At 38.9% G+C, this 23,638-nt stretch overlaps 1 protein-coding gene across 1 annotated transcript in view; it reads left to right on the top strand.

Annotated features, from left to right (window-relative positions):
* npr1a (natriuretic peptide receptor 1a) overlaps positions 1-23,638 on the top strand; it is a 105,495-nt gene extending 81,857 nt beyond the window's left edge. The window contains exons 6-22 of the mRNA XM_042776731.1: positions 7,110-7,204; positions 7,309-7,444; positions 8,763-8,847; positions 12,558-12,678; positions 12,793-12,867; positions 13,705-13,782; positions 13,972-14,076; positions 16,056-16,127; positions 16,492-16,651; positions 16,725-16,880; positions 19,280-19,448; positions 20,071-20,217; positions 20,527-20,650; positions 20,786-20,854; positions 21,220-21,394; positions 21,551-21,649; positions 22,454-23,638. Coding sequence (XP_042632665.1) covers positions 7,110-7,204; positions 7,309-7,444; positions 8,763-8,847; positions 12,558-12,678; positions 12,793-12,867; positions 13,705-13,782; positions 13,972-14,076; positions 16,056-16,127; positions 16,492-16,651; positions 16,725-16,880; positions 19,280-19,448; positions 20,071-20,217; positions 20,527-20,650; positions 20,786-20,854; positions 21,220-21,394; positions 21,551-21,649; positions 22,454-22,605 — 2,018 coding nt within the window. The 3' untranslated portion in view covers positions 22,606-23,638. The remainder of the gene's footprint in view (positions 1-7,109; positions 7,205-7,308; positions 7,445-8,762; positions 8,848-12,557; positions 12,679-12,792; positions 12,868-13,704; positions 13,783-13,971; positions 14,077-16,055; positions 16,128-16,491; positions 16,652-16,724; positions 16,881-19,279; positions 19,449-20,070; positions 20,218-20,526; positions 20,651-20,785; positions 20,855-21,219; positions 21,395-21,550; positions 21,650-22,453) is intronic.

Here is a 23,638-nt window from a genome sequence, read left to right on the forward strand (position 1 = left end):
TGCTGCTGACTGAACCTGGCTCTCCGCTGGGACCACGGGAGCCCAAATCACCATTACTGCAGAGAAAGATGTCCATTCATGACATCTGGTTTAAAAGAGTCTCCCTAGACAAAACACTGTCTTTGAGTCTCTTTATTCAGCATTGATTTCTTATCGCAATCTTGGCCGGTTCTGTCTTTATTGTGTTTTCCAAGTCGCTCCGTTATTATTTCTACTCCATTAACACGTCTTGCTCATCTTTATTGCAGTCCGTCTCTGTCTCACTTCCCACGGTGAGCAGTATTGATCAATATCAATAAGCCAAGGCAGTAAAAGTCATTCTCTTTTATCACCACGCTGACACTGAAAGCGATACTCAACGGAACCATGACACACATTTCAACTTCATGGGTTGAAAGAGTCTGCAGCTCGAGAAAATACATGCAGTCAGTATGCATTCAAACCCGTTCAAACCATTTTGACATGGAAATTAGAAAGTATACCAGGGGAGCACCACATGGGGTAAAAGATTTCAGAAATAGCAACTCTCTAAAGACTCTTATAACTAGAATCCGACCATTGTGAATCAGCCAAGTTCCACCACATATTCAGTTATTTTTAATGTGCCTCTATAATTATTAAAGCAATAGTTCGTCCAAAAATTTAATGTAGTATTTACTCATTCTCATGTTGTTCCAAAAATGCTGTGTTTTTCCATAGGACACGTTTTTTCAAATACTGTTCACATCAGTAACATCAAATGCCATAGGCTCTTGAGTGTCTCGTAACTTCATGATGCCAAACCTGCACCATACAGTAGGTGACATTTCATTTAAAAGCCTTGAGGGAGGTGTAGTACATAATTTTCATTTAATGAAGCGTTTATGTCCTGTAAAGCTTGATAGACTTTGGTCACTATAAACTGTTTTTGTATGGAAAGATCCATGTGAATATTTATTATTATTATTATTATTATTATTTCACAACATGAGGGTCAGTAAATAACATAATTTTAATGTTTGAGTGATTTATTATTAGTTGTAGATAAAATAGTAGTAATGATAAAAAATACCACTTAATGGTTTAATTAATTAATTAATTAATTAATTAATTAATTAAAGGTTTTTCACAGGCCACAAAACCACTATCCTAGAGCTATAAATCACATGACACCACCCTGGCAACCACAGAGAAACCCATCGTATTGTGGTGTTGAGGCTTCCATGGCCAGTGCTATATTTAGGGGTTTTATTGAATCAGCGTCCTGTGGTGGCATAGAGCGTCTGAGTGTTGGATATGGTGCAGGACAGCAAACCTGTGTTCATAATCAGAGGGGCTGTTGGGAAGAGCTTGAGGTGGTAGATCACAGCAGATGGACCAAACACATCAAAGGACATTCAGTGGCCATTTTTTTATACACACACACACACACACACACACACATACACAAACTTCTAATTTGCATTATTTTCTGACGAGAAAAACATTCCACCAAAAAATGCTAAAAGCTGCCATTTTCTGATAAGTGACTAAAGTCTCACAATCTGACCTTTTCACTGAATTCTGTGTTTACCCCTGCATTTCTGACTTTTTTCTCAGAATTCTGAGATTACATCTCGAAATTCAGTTTTTTACTCAGAATTCTGAGTTTAAATCCCGCATTTCTGATTTTTTTCCTCAATTACAGTACATCATGCAATTCTGATTTCTTTCACAGAATTCTGAGATTACATCCCATAATTCTGACTTTTTGTACTTCGAATTGAAGTTCATTTGCATAAACAGATAACTCCTTTTTTATTAAATTTTATTGTGTTAACATGTTTTTATTTTGTTTGTTAGCTGTATTTTTTAGTTAATATTATTCAATCAAAACAACCCAACTGCAGTTTGATTGATATTACTTGCAATGCAGAATAAAAAAATTAAAAAAATGATTTTTGAAAATTATCATTGAGTTGTCTGTTTTTGCAAATTGAGTTTTAAATTTTTTATTCAGAATTTTGAGTTTACATCCTCGGAATTCTGAAATTACAGTACATCCTGCATTTCTGACTTTTTTCTTAGAATTCTGAAATTACAGCTCACAATTATGTTTTTTTTTTTTTAACTCAATTTTGAGTTTATATCTCACAATTCTGAATTTTTTTTTACTTAGAATTCTGAGTTTATATTTTGCAGTACTGATTTATTTTACATTTTACATTTATTTCACAATTCTGGCTTTTTTTTCTCTGCATGTGTATGTGGTCTGGTCAGGTGTCTAAAAATTTGGGGAAAATAGTCATAATTGTGCGATGGAAACTCGCAATTTCGAGATGTAAACTCACAATTCTGAGAAACAAAGTCTGAATTGTAAGGGGGAAAAAGTCAAAATTGTGAGATAAAAGTTAGAACACTACCATAAAAGTTTTAAGCCATTTGTTAGGTTTTTTTTTTTTTTTTTGTACTGTGGAACAAATTGGCCATGGCTTGTTAAATCACAGCCTATCAAATGTCTCTGCATGGGTTAGCAGAACTCAGGTGTGCTAGGCTCGGTGCCAGGTGTCAGAAAAGCACAGTCAGGTTGTGGCCATTAATGCCGAGTGCCGGGAAAGAGTCACATTGCTGGCAAGAAGTGTAGTGTGCTTGCTCAGTGCTTACGGCATCAATGATGGGAAAATCTACTGGATAAATGAGGTGTGATTATCTTTTAGCCTTGTTTCCCCTGTGTGGTTTGGCCAACACTTTTTTTCCTACAGGTGCTGTGCATCTGCTGCTGAGTTAGCCTTGTGTTCATCCATCAATCATATTTAAACTGCTACATGATGAATGATTAATGATGTGCCAGTGCAAATTAGGCCAAAGGCTCAATAAATCACATGTGAAAATGTGGTGTACTTAACTGTATGGAATATACACTTAAAAGTATATATATATATATAAATAGATAATATAATATTTTAAAGCACATTTTAAATCATATTTTAATCATGTTTTGTCATGCTTCAGAGAAGTACACTTATTTTAATGTGTTGACTAACATACTAAAGCACATATGAAGTTCTTCATTATTGTTACACGTTGGTTGCAATAAAGAATTGCACAACGAAGGAATATATTCTGGAACAGACTTTAATGATAAGAACACAACCAAACTAAAGTGTAAATGAAGACGGACAAAGACTAATGGAGAACTCATGGTTTAAATGCATGGATGAAACAATGGGACTAATGAGATAATTAGTTAACCAGGTGAATGGAACGACTAATGAAAACAATCAGAGGGAACAAACAAGAAACAAGGTCAGATGATAGGCAGACAGACAGACAAAGCAAACGTTACAATTATATTATAGTGTATTTGTTATTTGATTTACCTTGATATATTTTAAATGTACTAATCTGCAATTTCATCATAACAAATGAGCAATTAGAAATATATTTAAATACATGTCATGGATGTTTTAATAGAAGGGACATTACAGTATATATTTTAGTTTTTCATAAATGCTTGTCAATACATTCAGCAGTATATCTTAACCATATTTCAAATGCAAGAGAAGTATTTTATGGAATTTCATATAAAGATGTATTTAAGTCCTACTGTAGTGGGTCAAAATAAGCACTCTTTCAGCTAATTGCATTTCATTTTTCAATTATTTGCAATTAAGTGTTTGAAAACATTACATTTAGTTCCCACTTAAGTATATTATTTCTGTAAATACATTGATAATATTTGGAGTAGAAACTTCCAGTAAATTTCACAAACAATTACAGAGAAACGTCTAGGTCACGGGGACTTGACGTCTCCATTCCCTCCTTCAGGGAACGAGGGTTACATACATAACTGAGACATTTCCTTAAAGTCGGTCACTCTCGACGTCACGTCGGTAATGACTGATGAATTGGGATCCCTACCAAAACGGCATGGATGCTGCCCCTTCCAGCCTCCTGCACCCCCTTTTCAGCGCAGGCCGGAGCTCGCAACAAGAAGGCCAGTCACTGTTGTCGTAGCATTACTCACTCAGTGCCGGAGCTCGCAACAAGAAGGCCAGTCACTGTTGTCGTAGCACAGGAACGTTGGATTAGCCCCATCCTTCCCGAAGGTCGTAGCATTACTCACTCAGTAGGTTTCGGGAGCACTTACACATATGAACAACCATTTAAGTGCATATGGAAGATTAGAGGTGATTGTAACTCTCTTGAAAAATGCAGAAGTCTGCCGGGGAAAACACAGGCTCTAAGGTTATACTGTGGACTTTGCACATATGGGATCCACTTAGATCTCTACTTATGAAACCCAGTCCTCTACCGGTTCTCACGGATTCATCGAATGAGGACGTGTTGGGGGTCGCCCAGCCTGCAGCTCTACAAATATCTGTCAGTGAGGTGCCATCAGCCAGCACCCAAGAGGATGCAACACTTCTAGTAGAAGTTCTAGTAGAGTGCGCTCGCACCCTGAGCGGACAGGGCACACCCTGTGCCTGATAAGCCAGGGTGATGGTATCCACTATCCAGTGGGCCATCCTCTGCTTGGAGATTCCCCTTCTGCCGGCCTGCGTAACAGACAAAGAGCTGATCTGAGGTTCTGAAGCTTTGCGTCCGGTCTACATACCATCTCAAGGCTCGGACGGGACAAAGCAAAGCTAGGGCTGGGTCTGCCTCCTCCTGAAGGGCATGGTGGGAACCTTGGGCACATAGCCGGGCTGGGGTCTCAGGATTACCTGGGAGTCAACCACTAAACTGGCACGATTTGTCAAATGAGAATGCATGCAGGTCCCCCACCCTCTTGATGGACGCCCGTGCAAGCAGTAGCAGAGTTTTCATTGATAGGAACTTCAGCTCAACTGACTGCAAAGGCTCAATTGGAGACCGCTGTAGTGCCTCGAGCACTAGAGACAGGTTCCAAGAGGGTATAGAGAGGGGCCGGGAAAATTCAACCTTCTCGCCCCCCTAAGGAACCTGATGATCAGGCTTCCCTACCCACTTCCCTTCCACAGTGTCATGGTTGGAAGCAATCGCAGCCACATAGACTTTAAAGATGGAGGGAGACACCCTTCGCTTCAACCCTTGCTGCAAGAAGGACAGTACGACTCTGATCGGGCATCTTCGGGGGTCTTCTCGGTCAGAAGAGCACCATTCGACGAACAGGTTCCACTTCAAGGTGTAATCGTGTCTCATAGGCGGTGCTCTCTCCAAAGTGATGCTGTCAACTACCTCCAGGGTTAGGTCACCTAGAAGCTCCGCGTCCCATCCAGGGACCAGACATGAAGTTTCCAGAGGACTGGACGTGGGTGCCATAGGGTTCACCGTCTCTGAGTGGGTAGATCCTTCCTCAGAGTAATCTGCCAAGGAGGGGCTGTCATGAGGAGCATCAGTTCCGGGAACCAGGACTGGTTGGGCCAGTAAGGTGCCACGAGCAGGACCTGCTCCTCATCCTCCGTGAAGGCTCACTGGGGGAAATGCATACTTGCGAAGACCCCGCTGCCAGCTGTGTGCCAGTGCGTCCGTGCTGAGGGTTCCCTCGGTCAGGGAGTAAAACAACTGGCAGTTACAAGTCTCTGGAAAGGCAACATATTCAGGCAGTTCAACACCGACTGAGCACATTCCTGCATGAGTCATGCTGTCTGTTCGACGGAATCCAACTCCATACCAAGAAAAGAGAGTGCTCTTTTCCCAGTTGGGCCTTCGGTGTGAGAGCACCAAGTCCCTGTGTTCACACAACTGAGACTGAGCTAGTATGAGCCAGTCGTCGAGGTAGTTGAGAATGCAAATGCCCTGCTCTCTCAGGGGAATAAGGGCTGCCTTGTACTGATATGAGAACCGAATCTCATCAGTCTCCCTCATGTCGGCCAGACACAGCCAGAGATGGCATTCCTAGACCACCATAGTGGACATCACAGGGCCCAGAGACCACACAGTGACCTTCGTCACTCATAGCGTGAGGTCAGTAGCGTTGCGGAGCTCTTTAAGAACTTCTGGGTTGTGCCCACCCTCATGCAGGTCCTTCAGTGCCTTGGCCTGATGAACCTGTATGGGGGAGGAGGCATGTTTGTAGGCTGGATGAGTAATGACTGTCAGTGAAGGCGGGTGACTACAAGCCCAGGAGGGGAGTGACAGCTTTCCCCTCCAGGTGGCAGTGGTATTTGGACACAACTGCATCACAACCGACCGCTCCAATGAAGGGATTTCAGTATACCCCCGCGCTGCCCCACTGTTGAGGGTGATGAGGGTGGATGAATCACCAGGGCGGTTTCTGGCAGTGAAAGTTGACGTCCATGACCCAGTGAGCTCATCATACAATTCCAGGAAAAAAAGTGCTGGGGTGGGGCCCTGAGAACCAGAGCAAGCCCCCCGAGAATCCAATCGTCCAGCATCGAGGGTTCAGGACGCGGTGGATGCTTCCATTCGAGCCCAAACTTCTCGGTGGCCCAGACAAGCATAGCCACCATTTCCGGATCCGAATACGGTATCACCGGCCACCCAGTAGGTGTAAGTGCTGCAGGAACATCATCTTCAGAAAGGGCTGACTCACCCTCCGATGCAGCGATCGACATCCCATCTTCGGGGTAGCACCAAAGGATACAAGTGGTACCCCATGGGAGGGTTCAGCCTGTTCCCTGGGCAGCTCCGCTGGCTGCAAAGTGCCGATGGAAGGAGGTCGGAGGTTGGTTCCTCAGAGTGGAATTCCTCACCGTCACCATAAGACCAGTCAGAACTATAAAATCGCTCAGATCCGAAGTGAAAAGCTGAGTATGCGTTGCACCTGCTGCCTAGTTATACTTGCGCTGCGATTAATGTCAGCTGGATGCAATCACCGCATGCCAATGTACATTGGGTCGTTTAGTTTAAGCTCAAAGTGGATTGTTCTCTCTAAGCGAGATCCAAATTCATCAGTCATTTCCAACGTGACACTACGAGTGACCAACCGAAAGGGAACTGCAAATAACACATTGAATTAAAAGTGGGATTTTGAAGAAAACTTTTTTACATTGTACCCTTTTTCCCACGGGAATGTTTTACTGCCAAAATGACAATTTGTTTTGGGAGTCTAGTAATGAAACAAGACTCAAAATGTATTGCACAGCCTGACACACCAGCTTTTTTAATGAACATCTGATCTAATGTTTGTTTTCTAATCTTCAAAGGGGTTACCGGACTCGTTCAACTGGATGAGAATGGCGATCGGGAGATTGACTTTGCTCTATGGGACATGACCGACACTGCTACAGGAGTTTATCAGGTACAGAGACCTTCATCTGATCATATATATACCTCTTCATTTTTAAAATACATTACTGTCTAAACCCATCTCACTGCTGCTGAAATGATGGCTGTATGTCCTAGATTGTGTCCGTGTATAATGGCAGTCAGAAGCGGATGATTCCAGAGCCAGGGATGAAGGTGTATTGGCTGAAGGGAAATCCGCCTCCAGATATCCCACTGTGTGGCTTCAAAAATGACAACCCTGCCTGCCTGGCAAGTGAGTGTAGGCCTATATAACTCATATTATAATAGACCTGTATGAAAAGACACCAGACTCCAGACAAAATCATGTTCCCAAACATGTCTTCCTATGTAATAAAATAATTTAGACTCAAATCAATATTTCATGTCCTTGCATTTATAAGTAGTCTTGCAATAAGCAAGACAATATACAATCAGCCACTTCATTTTAGTTTTATTTTAATACTGTTGGGATATATTTTGACAATGACTGGATGACTGTACAGTATTCTTCACTTGTGAATATTTTTCAGAATATATTAAGTATACTTCTACATATAATGTATGCAAATGTATGAAGTGTTATATAACCAGTGTAATAATTCAAAGTAATGTTTTTAAGCGCAATCTGTAGTTTCTGAAATGAAGATTGTAGTGACCAGTTAACAGATGGAAAAATATGTAAGTGTAAGCAGAGGAAAACACTTGGAGTTAATGATTAACATAATAATTAAATCAAGGCATGTTTCATGTTGTTTTAATGTAGTTCTGTAATGTTTCTTAATTAAATTTAGGTTAATAACAGATCCAAAAATTAGCACACAGCAGCTGATCATTATTGCAAGAGCATGTGAGAGACTCGTGACCTGAAAATGATCCTCAAAGAGCCCACTGAAGAGCCACAGTATGAAAAGTCATATTTATATTTATATATCATATTTATATATTTACATAATGGGTTATTCCTGTTATGCAGTACCATTTTTTACTTTTAAAAATGGATATGCTTTCATTGACAGGTATTTCTGTAGACCAGGCAGACTGAAATTTGCTCTGTCAAAGCTGAAGCACATCAGATTGATTAGAACGCGATTAATTATACAATATTAAGAAAATTAACATGAAAGAAATTAAGAGCTAAAGTAAACCATTGGCTTACACAGGGTTGTGAACTTGAAGTAAATTTCTTTAAAATGTACTGATCCCAGCCTTTTGGTATCTTGCATTATGGATATTGCGTTAAAAATGCTAATATCTATTCAATATGAATGTAAGGACATGCATGATGAAAAAATTTAAATTAACTGCATATGGTAAGAATGACCCATCTGATTTAGTCCTTTGTCATGAAAAATTGGCTTACTTTGCACTCATCGTGCATTTGGGTTGCATGAAGTTATCTTTGAAGCAAATTTCAAACACTGACATCTGTGGCAGAGAAAGAAAAATAAGAGGTCAGAATAAAATAATGTGTATGAAATGATTTCAGCAGGTCTGATTATCTTACTGCTGTCTGTGTGATCTCTAATGAAATTCAGATGTGTGGAGATTGTGTTCTTGGTTTTGTTCCTCAGAGACGGTCACCATGCACCAGATGATCTCCATAGTGGTGTGCTTCATTTTTATCATCATCGTAACTGTCACAGTCTTCATATACAGGTCAGTTGAAACCCGTGCAGATAAACACAATGTCTATACTGAGAGCGAGCGACATGACGTGACACAACTAGAGCGCTTTAATCAAACTTTGATTATGACATGAGCATTCTTGTTTGGTCGTGTCACTGGCCTGCAGTGTAGACATGATGTAATATTGAGCTTTGGGCGATCTGGGTCTGATATTATATCTCTCTGTCTGTCTGTCTTTCTTTCTGTTTTTCTCCTCCTCTATCTGTTCCTGATTTTTAATTAGGGAACTTACTGCCAGACCACGACAGAGAAAGATATAGCAACTCAGTCTACGTCTCCATGACTTCATCACTTTATACCATATGTGACTATGTATCCAATGACAATGAAATGCATATATGATTTCTATTAAGTTCATGCCAAGAATTGCAGCCAATGGTGGTTGTGCTTTATTAAAAAGTCACATTTTCAGCTGTTCTCCAAATATGATTTAGATACTATAAAATTAATTTTATTTTTACTTAATTGCACTTATTTTTCATAATGCTAGCATGAGATTATAAAAGAGCTATTTTAACATTTCATTAAAAACTGTTTTTTTTTATTTTAAATGTATTTCTATTTACATTTAGTAGTACTTTTAGAGTTTTTGTAGCTAGCACTTCGACTCTGATGCTATCAGTTCAGAGTGATGACCTGCCTATGCTGTCATCATATAAATTGCTCAGTTATAAAAAATAATTACACATTATGATGCATTATTACAGGTGGAGAGCCCCATTCAGCTTACACCTAGCTGTGCTTTGCTTAGATATTAAAAAAGTAATTTCAAAATTCTAGTTTCTCGTTTTACCCAATTTTATCCATTTTATCTGATGGGCTAACAGAAAATGCTCAAGAACTCTGCAAAGCCAGTAAATTATATTCATTGAGGCAGGATATCAAGAGATTTAATTATGGTTCGTAGCCTTGGACATATGGTAGTGACTAACAGTGGAAATAAAAACAGTGTGTTATTGTCATTCTGAAGCATAATCCAAAGACACAGATGGTATATCAATCAAGTAGATTATTGCATCCCTTCAGATAACTCTCACTCACATTAAAGCCGAACAATAGGCTCTCATGGCAATTTGTAACTATTTTACACTTTGGCGAATTGGTGACTAATTTGTATACAGTCTCATTTGTATGTTTCATATGATCTGCTTGTGTCCCACTGACGGTTTAGGAGTGGGGTTTCATGCTTTTATTCAAATCGTATACTTTTGTTCATAAGAAACTGTCATCTTGTAATGTAGTTCTGTTTTCCTGTGAGATCAGGTTGAGTTGGAGAGCCCTTCTTTAGACTGTCATATATATACAGTATGTGCACTGATTATCTTCTTTTTCTGTGATGAATAGCAAATTCTCCAACAGGTCATTCTATAATTGCTCTAGCAGATGCTGTTGCTCAGTTTCAAATAACAAAAAGTCCAACTGCAATGTACACATTTCCTTTATAGAAAATTATATGTTTTAATAAGTTGCCTTGTTATTAAAAAGTCCCTGAGATGTCTTGACAAGCCAAGTTTTCTTTCCTTTGTTGACGTGGGAGACGCATGGAGATTGCATAAAATTTAGTTTCTGCCACAAAACTCCAGGTTTAATTTCACAAGTTAATATTAAGTAAAATTATTTGTTAAAAAGGTTATATTTATTGGTAAGTGTAAATTGTAAATATATTGAAATAGTTTAAACAAATTGTATTTTTAAAGGGACACCACTAGGGCTGTAGTACTCGAGTCCGGTCTCGAGACTTTTTTATATTGTCTCGGACTCATTGGTGTTTGCACTCAGACTTGTCTCGGACTTGGTCATTGGACTCGCCCAGTGTTCTCATTGGTCTCAACCGAGTCCAGCAATATGCTTTCTTCTCCTTCAAAACAAAACCATGTTTGCATGTCACGCCTGAAAACGTGTGAAAAACGCTAGCCTAGCTGTTTTCTCCTTTTTTCCAAAGCACTCTGTAGCCTGCGCTCTATGCTTGCGCTCCCGTGGCGTCTGACGTTACTAGGCAACCATGACCTGCTCTCCGTGAAGACGCAGAAGTTTCAGCAAAGGATAAATGGATTTCCAGCACTATAAATCCCTTGCAGTAGCTCTGCTAATAAATTCATTTAAGAAATGGCTATCCTTGTACAGCTATGATCAGCTGTTTCTCCATCTTGGCTTAGCTTTCAATTTAGTTACGGTAAAGGATGAAGCTGATTCGTTGATTGTTGTCACATGACCAGCGGTGCACTTGCTGCGTTTTGAAGTTTAGATATTTTCTAATTTAATTTTCTACCTGTTAGATTGTGTTTTATTAATGTCTACACCTACCACAGCCTTAAACGTACCCTCTACAATAATGAAATACTAATTAATGTTGTACAGTGTGACAAAAATTACGCTGTATTTATGCGCGCATGCCCATTAGCACCAAATGTATCCCTTCTAGACTTAACTGCGCATGCATCATATCCTGAGCTTTGCGTGTGTGTGCTGCGCCAAGGCATCAGTCATTTTAATTTTTGACCACAGACATGATGTCAGCAAACAGCAGCATTATAAAGTAAAATAAATGTAAATAAAGTACATAAAAAATAATTTGATCCTACAGCTCCAAACTCGGTCCTAGAGGGCCGGTGTTCTGCAGAATTTAGCTCCAACCCTAATTAAACACACTTGAACCAGCTAATCAAGCTCTTACTAGACACACTAGAAACTTCCAGATAGGTGTGTTAAGGCCAGTTGGAGCTTATCTCTGCAGAGCACTTGCCCTCCAGGATCTAGTTTGGAGACCCCTGTCCTACAGAGTTGTTACTTTGCACATGCTTTTTGATCATTACAAATAATAATGTACAATTATTTTCTTAGAATAGGAGATATCCTGTCTCTTGCATCACATACATTATAAATAGTTAATTATGTCTTGAAGAGGATCCTCTCTCATTTGGACTCGGTCTTGACTTGGACTCGAAACTTTTGGACTTGGACTTGAACCTCTTTGGACTCGGTCCTAACTCGGCCTCGACTAGTCCTGGTCTTGGACTTGACAAAGCTGGACTTGACTACAGCTCTAGATACCACTGTCAAAAGAGGCATTCTCTCAATGGAAAATTATATTCATTTCTAATATTCTCCAGGTATTTAGTGTGGCCTTGTGTGAAATGAGAATGAAAATGAGTGAATTAGATCAATTAATTAATATACCATGGTAAGTTGCACATGTTGATTGATGAATTACATTTTTAGATTTTAGAACCACGCAGCAATTGTGGAGTAATCCAGCTATGTAAAGAAAATCAGATTGTTTGTTTTGCTCTGTATTATTTCTATTAATATTTGCATGCCTCAGTCATTACTTGATAATAATCATGCAAATGCTAATAATAAAACTTTTTTAAGTTCTTTTCCTCTGAAGGATATTTTATCATGTGCGATTTGAGAGCTGTTACAGAAATTGATTATTAAGCAACATTGTTACCTAAATTCAGTACACTGTATTCCAATGCTGACAGTGACACATATTGATTTGTCATATTTAACATTTATGCCACATTTGTTCTTCTCAATTGTTTGTCTTTATTACAATTTTTCATCTGATGTTTTTCCCAGTTGCATCCCATCTCTCATTGTCCCTCTCCTCTGCTTATTTTTACTCTTCTTTCTTTCTCTCTCTGTCTGTTTCTCTGTCCGTCACTCGGCGGCGTCAGGAAGCTGAAGCTGGAGAATGAGTTGACCGCTCAGCTGTGGCGTGTGCACTGGGAGGACATCCAGATGAGTAACATGGAGAAGGTGCTGCGCAGAGCCTGCAGCAAACTCACCATGTCACTGGTGAGGGGAAACACACACACACACACACACACACACACACTGACTGTCATTTCCAATGGTTTCCTATAGTTTGAGTAAAGCTGCTCATTGTCTTATTTATCTCTCTACACACAGAGAGGCTCTAACTACGGCTCACTGCTGACTATGGATGGAAACTTCCAGATCTATGCCAAGACTGGCTATTACAAGGTATTAAAGGTTTGGTGGTGAGGGGTGGTTGGGCCCTGGCCGGCAAATCTTCTTGGCTAATAATTGTTCCCTATGTTTCCTTCCTCAAGGGGGCGCTTGACAGCCCCTCCACTCCACTTTGAATCTCAGGATGTTTTTTGGTCTTTAAACTTTTTTGGCGTGTTAAATCTTGACTTCGTCAGAATGATATGAAACTTGCTATGTGAACACACACACACACGCACAAATGATTCACACTTGTGACCGCTTTGGAAAAGAATGTGAAACAAATTTCATCTAGTGTAAACAACTGGTACTGCACTCAAAAACTTACTGAGAGCTCAAATTTAGAACACAACTAGTTTAGATTTATGGCTTCGATTTTTATGCAGGTTTAGAGTAAAACTAAATTAAAAAAAAAATCTATTTCATAACAAATTTAGAAATAGTGTTTTTGTGCATTTTTCATAATAATAAATGTAAATATATAACTTTAAATTTTTTTCATTTCTCATGTAAATATGTTACATATCCTGCCTAGCAGCAGAAGTGTCAAACAATGGAAGGGTTCATCTGTAGATCTCCCAGAATACCATTGGCATGCCCTGGCTAATGGACCCATTCTTCATCGGATGTAGTTCCTCTCCAATTAAGCAGAACCCATGAGGATGAGCGCTATTCATGTCCACATGTCATAATTTCCCCCATTAATTAGGATGGTGCTTAATTAACACATTAGGTTGCACTTTTTCTTCTCTTAAATGGTGGGGCATTTTTTTTATCTGCCCTCCAGCTCTTTGCCAAGCCCACGATAGCAATCAGGCTGAAACTAATGTGCGTTGATGCCTCTTTTTCCAGGGAAACATAACAGCCATTAAGTATGTCAACAAGAAGCGCATCGAGCTCACCAGGAGAGTGCTGTTTGAACTCAAGCATGTAAGTGTGCGTCCATGCCGTTTTGTGCTTTTTGCCAGGTGCCTTAATTAACTTTATATGATGTCCTGGGAGATATTAATAGCCGGGGACTGATGGACAAGAGAAACTAAACAGCTCTCTCTCTCTTTGTCCTCTCCTCCTCATGCTGTTCTCCTTCCTCTTTTCCCTTCTTTTCTCTTCCTATCATAGATGCGTGATGTACAGAATGAACACCTGACACGCTTTATCGGCGCTTGTATCGACCCACCCAACATCTGTATCCTTTCAGAGTACTGTCCTCGAGGAAGCTTGCAGGTGAAAACTGACGCACACCGCTGCTCTCAGTTACTGCACCTGCATGGATGTATTAATAGATGGCTTGTGTTTATGCCACACTTTTTGTTTCACCAAGCAGGGCTTAACAATAAGGATTCAAATTTTGACTTACCTTGCCAACATTTTCATTGTATGCACAAACAAACAAATACAGTAGATTGACTTTTTGCTTGTTTTTTAAATGCATAAAAACATAAATACTCACAAATGCAAGAATAATCTTTACCACTTGCTTCTTCTACCGTCCCAGACAACATTTTAAGACACAATTCTGACATAAATAATTATGCTGCCTTCTAAGATATCTTCTTCTAAAGCAGCACTGCATCTTTGTATCTTTGACATACATTCATGTATCTTTCACACATAAGGCAAACCCAAAATGCAGTGTGATTAGCTCAGTGGAGTGTTATTTATATGCTAGTGTTTAGTAATATTTTCAATTAGCTATTCATTTTATATTTTCAGTTTTTCAGTTCATTTTTAATTTATTTTAATGGGGACATCCGATAAAATTTTCACTTATTTTAGCTTTTCATGCATTTCTGGCGTGTCTGTCAGCTCAGAAAAGCTGAAAAGAAAACACACAGCCAGTATGTCATGGGCTGCCTGATTCTTAACTCTTTCCCCGCCATTGACGAGTTATCTCTTCATTTAGATGACAACGCGTCCCCGCCATTGAAGAGTTTTTACAGCTTTTCGTGTTTTCACTGTTATACACTCAGGGGCACTATTACACATCTTCTGAATGAGTACAAATCCTCCCAAAAACAAAAACATAAGTGAACAGGACAGAAAAACTAGCGATCTCTTATGTAAACAGATGCATATGATAAATAATGTAATCATCAGCAATAGACAGCATATAAATGAAAACTGCATAATGTTACAGAGTAAAATGATGATCCAGGAAGTGGTATATGGCTGTGCAAGCTTGGGAGGTGTTGATGGAACTGATTTACTGGATTTAGTCTTTGATAATCGTACTGAATATTATCCAGATGTAGTTTTTGATAAAAATGTGATTTTCTAACCTTTTTGCTCAAAATTATAAAATTTTGTGAAACCTACCTATATTCGACTGGTCTTTATTTTGGTGCATTGCACATTGAAATATTCATACAGCAAAATATACTGTAGGCCATCAAATTTTAGTGAAAATCATCAAAATCGCTGGTGGTGGCTGGCAACTTTTTTCAAAAATGCTGGCGGGGAAAGAGTTAACTGAACCATATTATACAGAGTCCAAGGCAGCAATTCACAAGTCTTGTGTCGAAACGCTCATTATTATTTAAAGAGAGATTTGCTTCAATTAATTTTTTTATTATTTTTATTATTATTTACAATAATATTTTTTAAGTTGCATGTATGAAATACCATTCCATTATACAAATCCATTTCAATATACAGCACCTTCATAAATCTATATAAATTTTGCAAAACAGCAAAAATAAGTTTGATGCACATTTTTTATTCATCATTTTGTAGATGTAGAGTTTAAAAATCTTGTTGAATTTTATGTAAAAAAAAAAAAAAAGGAACATCACCACCACAATGTCCCACTAGAAAATGGCTAGTCCCGCCCCCAAACTAATGCTATTGGTTGAGCCAGTGTTGCAATGTCAGATTGTTAAAACAAAAAGCAATCGTTGAAAGCACCACAGTGTTTACTCTTAAAAGTCAGTCTACAATGGGCTTACTTAGAGTTGTCTCCGCACATTCAACTAGGATAAGAAGTATTTTAACAAGAAAATTACACACTTTAGCTATAAACTGAAAATATAATAACACATAACTGACAAGATGATGTGAAAGAATTTAATTAATTCCCATCAACTCTTCTCTCCACATGGGCTTTCCTCATGCGCCACGTGTGTGTGTGTGTGTGTGTGTGTGTGTGTGTGTGTGTGTGTGTGTGTGTGTGTGTGTGTGTGTGTGTGTGTGTGTGTGAGATTTTGGTCCTCATGGAGAGTGAAGGAATCACGCTGGACTGGATGTTTCGCTATTCTCTGATCAATGACATTGTTAAGGTGAGTGTTTCACATCATGAAAGGAAAGGGAAAGATTTCTTGCTGTTTTAATGATGCTTGTCAAGGAACACTGAAATATAAATCTCTCACTGCAGCAAACTGCTTTGCATTTTGTAAAATATAGTTCTCAGTTAAATTGAGGCTTTCTAATGAGTGATATTTTATTGGGGTGGTTTTGAGACGTGTGTTATTTGTAATGGTTTATGAGGATGTCAATTCCCTGACGTGCAAATTATGACTCCGGAAAGCATGTTGCAGCTGCAAAAGAAATTTTAATTCATGTTTTGGTGGTGCGGTGTTGGTAAATACGATGGATGCTTGCTGTCAGATGTCTTTGTAAAACTGTCATCTTTTCACCACTCAGGGAATGGTGTTCCTCCACAACAGCGTCATTGTCTCCCACGGCAACCTGAAGTCTTCCAATTGCGTGGTGGACAGCCGCTTCGTGCTGAAGATCACTGATTACGGCCTTGAAAGTTTCCACAAGGAGAACAACTTGGAGGACATGCACGCTCTCTATGCACGTGAGTACCGTTGCAATGCAAGGATACAGATTGCATGTGTGTGAAGATGTAACATCGATCTTTGCGTTCACAGGCAAGCTGTGGACAGCCCCTGAGCTTCTGCGTGCTGACAACCCACCTGTATGTGGGACACAAAAAGGTGACGTCTATAGCTTTGGCATCATCCTGCAGGAACTCGCACTACTGAAGGGCGTCTTCTACCTGGAAGGCCCCTGTCTCAGCCCTAAAGGTCAGAGGTCACACACAGTACTGTAAAGGTGTAATGAATGGTATTTTTTTGTCCAGATCTACTAATTTATTCAAAAGTGAATTAAAAATGCAATTAATACGTGCATATAATGTTGTGAATACAGCTCTTTAGTGATGAACATGTTTTTAATTTTGGAATTAAAATTCATTTAGATTTTTTGGAAGCCATAATGTTAAGAAAATATTAACTGTCCTGATATTTTATTGAAGAGAAGTCTCATGTCATGTGCTGCGATTCCCCAAAACTTGAATAAAATTAATGAATAATATGCAAAAAATAATAATAATAATTGTTACCAATATCAATTAAACTAATTTTAATTTAATTTCAATTATTTTATTTTTATTTTTTATTTATAGTTACAGTTTTCATTTTATTTAACAATAACAACACTGAAATCAGCTTGAAGATAATCTATATTTTGAAAGTTATTTTTTTAACACTCTCAGGGAACAAATACACATACAAAACTCTCACTGTGGTGGTACCTTTTTAAAGAAGTACTAATATGTACCATTTAGGGGTAAATAAGGTACAATGATGTATGTTTTAGCTTTTGAGTCTTAATGTACTGCCCCAGTGACTGCTTTGTGCTTGTTTTTTTCTCAGAGTGTATTGTGGATAGTCTTATTTATCACCTAGTGCTGGGTTTGACGTGACTGTTATCATTGGTACTTGCTTGTTTAATAGCAAACTGCAATATAAAACAAGAGAAATTGTCATATCTGGGTGAGCATTCCCTTTTAGTAACAGTCTCTGAAAAGCATCACTTGCTGTTTGATCCCACAGTAAAATAGTAATTTTATTTCACACTTTCAAGAGAAGTTTTTATTTGTGAACATGAATATTTCAGCATTACACTCTCACGAGAAGGGTTAACTCATTATGCAGGTGAAAGTACTTTCTCGTTTGGCGCTTTTATGTGCATCAAAACAACATTAAATAAAATGTGTTAATTAGATACAGATTATGCCGTGAAATACACTGATGGCACGGGGTACTTTTCCATGTCATTTGTCCTTTCCATGTCTCCTGTGTTTACATTCACCTCACCTCTCTCTTGCCCACTCGCTTTGTAAGCAAGATAAAAACAGTTTCCTACGTCAAAGCATTAGTAACAGTGGCCCAAATAATCTTTGCATACTTAAAATGTCATTGCATTAGATAACAAAATATCAAACCAAGTGGCATTTATTTTGAAGTAAGATATCACCAGCATCTTGGAAGGCCTGAGTGTCACTACATTTTCAGCAAGTTTTCATTTTTAGATGAACTCAGACAAATGAAGCTTCTGAGAAAAGTTCAAGCAGCATTTGTACAAATAACAATGCCTTGATAAGTGATTTATTTACTGCAATGACATTCAGAAAGTTTCAAGTGTTCAAATGCTTTTTGGCCAATATATATTATACACACTCTCACATACAATAAAAGATTGGTTGTAAATTATGCTAAATATAAACGTTTAGAAATATTTTTTGTTTGTGCAAAGTGCCCTGGTCACTTTTAGCTGTTACGTGGTAACTGTCTCTGTTGCTGTCTTTTGTTTTGTGTGCTTTGGGTTGGAAAATCTATGTTCTGTTATGTTCTGTGTCTAATATTTACATTCTATCAGTGTCATTATTGCTTATGTATGAAGACATGGATACAAACACACACTCAGCTATGTCACCCGTCCTCATAAATGGATCACCACACACATACCAGCGGCTGCATTAAAGAGAGACAACAAAACACGAGTGAGGTGTCTGGAGCAGAGCCAGCTCACCACCAGAACAAAGGGAGTCAAAGACAGCAATGAGAGAATGCCAGAGACACTGCCATTAACAGTCAGAGAGAGAGAACGAGAGAGGGATGGATGGATAGATAGATTTTTAAAAAATAATGTGACTTGTGAATGTAAAAAAAATGTTTTTGATGTGTTATTCAACATCAAAATATGTGGCCTTCTTTAAAGTGTGTATATCAGGACTTTTACAGCAGCTTTGAATGCAGCTCATCCAATCATATTGTGATCATATGTTCATGTTGTGGATGAAGATATAGGCAGTATATGTATTCCTGAGTGCAGTGAGATGATGTGGAGTGGGACAGGAAGGTCGTGACATCATTGTGTCATCATCACTTCTGTTGATTGCTGTGAAGACATTTGTGAAGTCCAAGGTCTTCTCAAAACCTGTGAATGACACTTTCCTTTTTTTTCTCACACATTTGCTCTCTTTTTTATCACTCGCGCCAGTAGGGAGTCCGATCGCACTCACTGTTTTTCTGTGAAATTTGCTATGCTAACACTATGTGCTAATTTGTGTATGTTATTTCCTGTGTGATGTTTGTTCGTCTGTCTTATTCTCCATTGCTGCTTGTCATTTGTGGTTCAGAGATCATCGAGCGTGTGGTGGAGGGCCGCTGGCCGTACCTGCGTCCGCTGCTGTGTCCTCAGAGCCACAGTGATGAGTTGGGACAGCTGATGCAGCGCTGCTGGTCAGAAGACGTCAACGAGAGGCCCGACTTCAACCAGATTAAAGTACTGCTCCGCAAGAATAACCGGTACCTGATTCACAAATCAGCTCATACACAAGAGCTTAAGATGAAATTTGGTCATACTTTAAGGTCTCACTATTAACTAGCTATTAACTACAACTTTTGCCTCAATAAACTGCTAATTTGCTGCTTATTAATAAGCTTAATAATAAGGTAGTTGTTAAGTTTAGGTATGTATTAGGTATTAAAGGATCTATAACATGGTTAGGCAGAATAATACATTAATATGTGCTTCATAGGTATAAACAGCTAATATGCTGACAATAAACAATTATTATTTAAATTAATAATTAGAATTGGTCCTTAAAATAAAGTTTACAAAAGTTTATTTTTAGATCATGTAACTGGACGCATATATTTTAGTCATCTTGTAGCTTTAGTGCAGTTTATCTAATTCTTGTTATAATTATACAGTTCTACAGTTTATCAATTAATTTTTTAAAGCACTCTAATATAATATATAGTCTCCTGATTAACATGAGGCAATAAAAATGGCATGTATAACAACATTAATAATAATGAATATTAATATTAATATGATTATACATGCAGCACCACCCGTGCTGCAGTGATCAGACGCACATTCACATCTCTTGTCTCTGCCTCATCTTCTCTGTTGTGGCCTCAGTGGATATGGTTCCAACATCCTGGATAACCTCCTGTCCCGTATGGAGCAGTATGCTAATAACCTGGAGGAGCTGGTGGAGGAGAGGACGCAGGCGTACCATGAGGAGAAACGTAAAGCTGAAGCTCTGCTCTATCAGATCCTCCCACAGTGAGTGCCAGTTTGTGCTAACCAGTTTGTAAAGTGTATGTAAATCATATGACTATATGTATTGTACTACTATTCAAAAATCTATTCAAATTTTTTTTTTTTTTTACTGGTTGTATCAAATTATTCATACTAAGTTATGTGCAACAATTTTACAATTTTTCAACTGAAGGTATTTTCTCACTGGCCTGAGACTGTATGTGATTGTGTGTGTGTGTGTGTGTGTGTGTGTGTGTGTGTGTGTGTGTGTGTGTGTGTGTGTGTGTGTGTGTGTGTGTGTGTGTGTGTGTGTGTGTGTGTGTTTTGTTTCAGCTCAGTGGCTGAGCAGCTGAAGCGAGGTGAGTTGGTGCAGGCAGAAGCCTTTGACTCGGTCACCATCTACTTCAGTGACATTGTGGGCTTCACCGCATTATCAGCCGAAAGCACACCCATGCAGGTCAGAAACCAGAAATTTCAGTAAACACTCCTCAAAGAGACACACAAATAATTATAGACTAATTTTGTACTTGACTGCAACACTCAGTATTGAGTTAAAATAGATTATCTGTTTGTCCATTTGCACCCGCCACAGGTGGTGACACTGCTGAATGATCTCTACACTTGCTTTGATGCAATCATCGACAATTTTGACGTGTACAAGGTAATTCCAGTCATTACATTCACTGCCTGTTCAACGACACAAGTGCTCGATTAGTTTAAAGGGATAGTTCACCCAAAATAAAAATCTGTCATCATTTACTCGCTCTCATGTTGTTCCAAACCTGAATGAGTTTCTTTCTTCTGTTGAACACAAAAGAAGATATTTTGAAGAATGTTGGCAACCAAACAGTTTCTAGTAGCCGCTGACTTCCTGTACTGTGGAAGTCAATGGCTACCATAAACTGTTCAGTTACACATTCAGCAGAAGAAAGAAACTAAGATCTATCTTTTGAAGTGACTGAGATGTGTCTTACACACTCTGCCCACCGCCGAGCCGAACCATGTGTTTTTGTGTGGCGCCCCCAGGTGGAAACCATCGGTGACGCATACATGGTGGTGTCAGGCCTTCCTGTGAGGAACGGGAAACTGCACGCACGCGAGATCGCCCGCATGTCTCTGGCTCTGCTGGAGGCCGTTCACTCCTTTCAAATCCGCCACCGACCCGACCAGCAGCTCCGCCTACGCATCGGCATCCACAGCGGTGAGGACCAGGGGTCATGAAAGTGTTTAATAGAGTACAAATACAGCACAGAGCAGTCTAGCCTCTCTGAGGACATATCTGTGTGTTGATGGCTGACTAATGGGGAGGTTTGACTGATGGTTATGTGTGTGTGGGTGTGTGTTTTCATGTGTCCAGGCCCCGTGTGTGCAGGGGTGGTTGGTTTGAAAATGCCTCGGTATTGTTTGTTTGGCGATACAGTCAACACAGCTTCACGCATGGAATCCAATGGAGAAGGTGAGACACCTCCAGACTTTTAAAAGGGTTGTATTCCACACTTCTGTGGCATTTATTTTTCCCTAAAGTCCATTTTTATGTATGTCAAGGTTTCTTGCACCACAACAGTTGAAATTTACACTACTGTAGTTGGTAAGATTTTTGTAGTTATTTTGAAATAATTAATTTATGCTCAGCAAGACTGCATTTATTTGAAAGAAAAAGTACAGTAAAAACAGTAAAAACATATTTAGAAATATTATAAAATTAACAATTAAAATAACTGTTTTCCTATTTGAATATATTTTAGAATGTAATTCTCATGACACAAAGCTGGATTTTCATCATCATTACTCCAGTCTTAGTTATAAATGATCATGATTATGTAAATGATTGATGTAAATGATTATATGTTATAATTGGCTAACCTCTTTGCATGTGAAAGCTGCTTCTTTTCGTGATTCATTTGATCTAGTCTGCCATTTCTAAATCAGTGAACTTTGAGTAAAACTGTGCATTCAGGAATAATAATTTCCATATAAACTTCAGTACAAAGTATAAAATGCCATACTGGGATTCCTGCAAACCTTTGTGAAAGAGAAGTTATCTTTATTGTATTGATTATGCACTTCTAGTGTACTTCAAATCTTTCAAGTATATCACAAACTACATACAGATAATGTAATATTAATGAAATAAAAAGCACCTTAAGTGAACTTAAAGAGAGTTCAATTTTATGGCTATATTCCTTCAAACACACATAGAGAGAAAAGAGTGTGTGTGATTATTTCATAATCTTCTGTGCGCTGATTTCTCCTCCGTCAGCCCTGAAGATCCATGTTTCAGAGGCCACACGGGCCGTCCTGCAGGAATTCAACTGCTTCCAGCTGGAGCTCAGGGGAGATGTGGAGATGAAGGGAAAGGGCCGGATGAGGACGTACTGGCTGCTAGGAGAGATCAGCTCCAATAACGCCTAAAAACTGACGGACAAGGAGAAAGAGCAATGCACCTGAGAGGAGAGAACAAAACAAACGCATCTAAACAAGTACTGGGACAGTGTGGAACAGCGGGACGAAAGAACAGAAAAAGATCAGACTTAGAAAGAACTGTTTCAAACCTTGGTCTTGTTCACATTCATCTCCCAAAAGCTCAAGTTATTGTTTCACGGGAATCCAGCTGTGACTTCTTTTGCCAAGTAAACTCAAAAGAAAAAACTATACTTGAGCAGAATCGTTTAGACAGTTGGAAGATGACATAACGCACTGTCAGATCAGTGATTGCTGAGCTTCTGCTGGTGTGACCGCATCGAGTGTTTACGGCTCTCGTAGGAGATTTGAATTTTGTTTTGTCGTGATAGGTCTTCGTCCAGTCATCAGGAGTCCTCTGGGTCTGTTTGTAGTCGTTCATGTTATTGGTTATACAGAGACACAGTGCTGTAGTCACTCTAGTTTTTTTAGCCATGCGAAATGTTCTCGATTCCTCCTCTGGGATGCAGGTCAGTTCAGATCTCTTCTATCTTCCAAATCCAATCCAGTCAGCAGAGGGTTTTAAACCACAGATGAAAGTTACGCACATAACAGAAATAATAATAAATGGCGAGTATGATTAAGAAAGCATAGAAATGTGCAATGATGGATTTTGTTCTTAGATCTCAAGACAGAAAATCCACATGTATTGATGTTGCAATAGTGTTTCGGATGAAACCAGCACAGGGATGTTCTTATAGCAGGATTTACACCAACACTTTTAACTCCCAGAATGTGAGATATTTCCAAATGGAACTTGATTTTATCCATTGGGTTTTGATTTAAGCATTATTTGTGGTTAATATTATTTTGCTCCATTTACAAGATTCCACTCTGATCCATTCATGTGTTTGAGTCACCGAGATTTTTTAAAAGAAAATAATACTTCTATTCAGCAAAGATGCATTAAATTGATCAAAAGTGACAAAGATATTGATAATGTTACAAAAGATTTCTATTTCAAATGACAAAAATGTGTAATAGT

Source organism: Cyprinus carpio, chromosome A19, assembly GCF_018340385.1.
Source record: "Cyprinus carpio isolate SPL01 chromosome A19, ASM1834038v1, whole genome shotgun sequence".
In the NCBI taxonomy this organism is placed as follows: domain Eukaryota; kingdom Metazoa; phylum Chordata; class Actinopteri; order Cypriniformes; family Cyprinidae; genus Cyprinus; species Cyprinus carpio.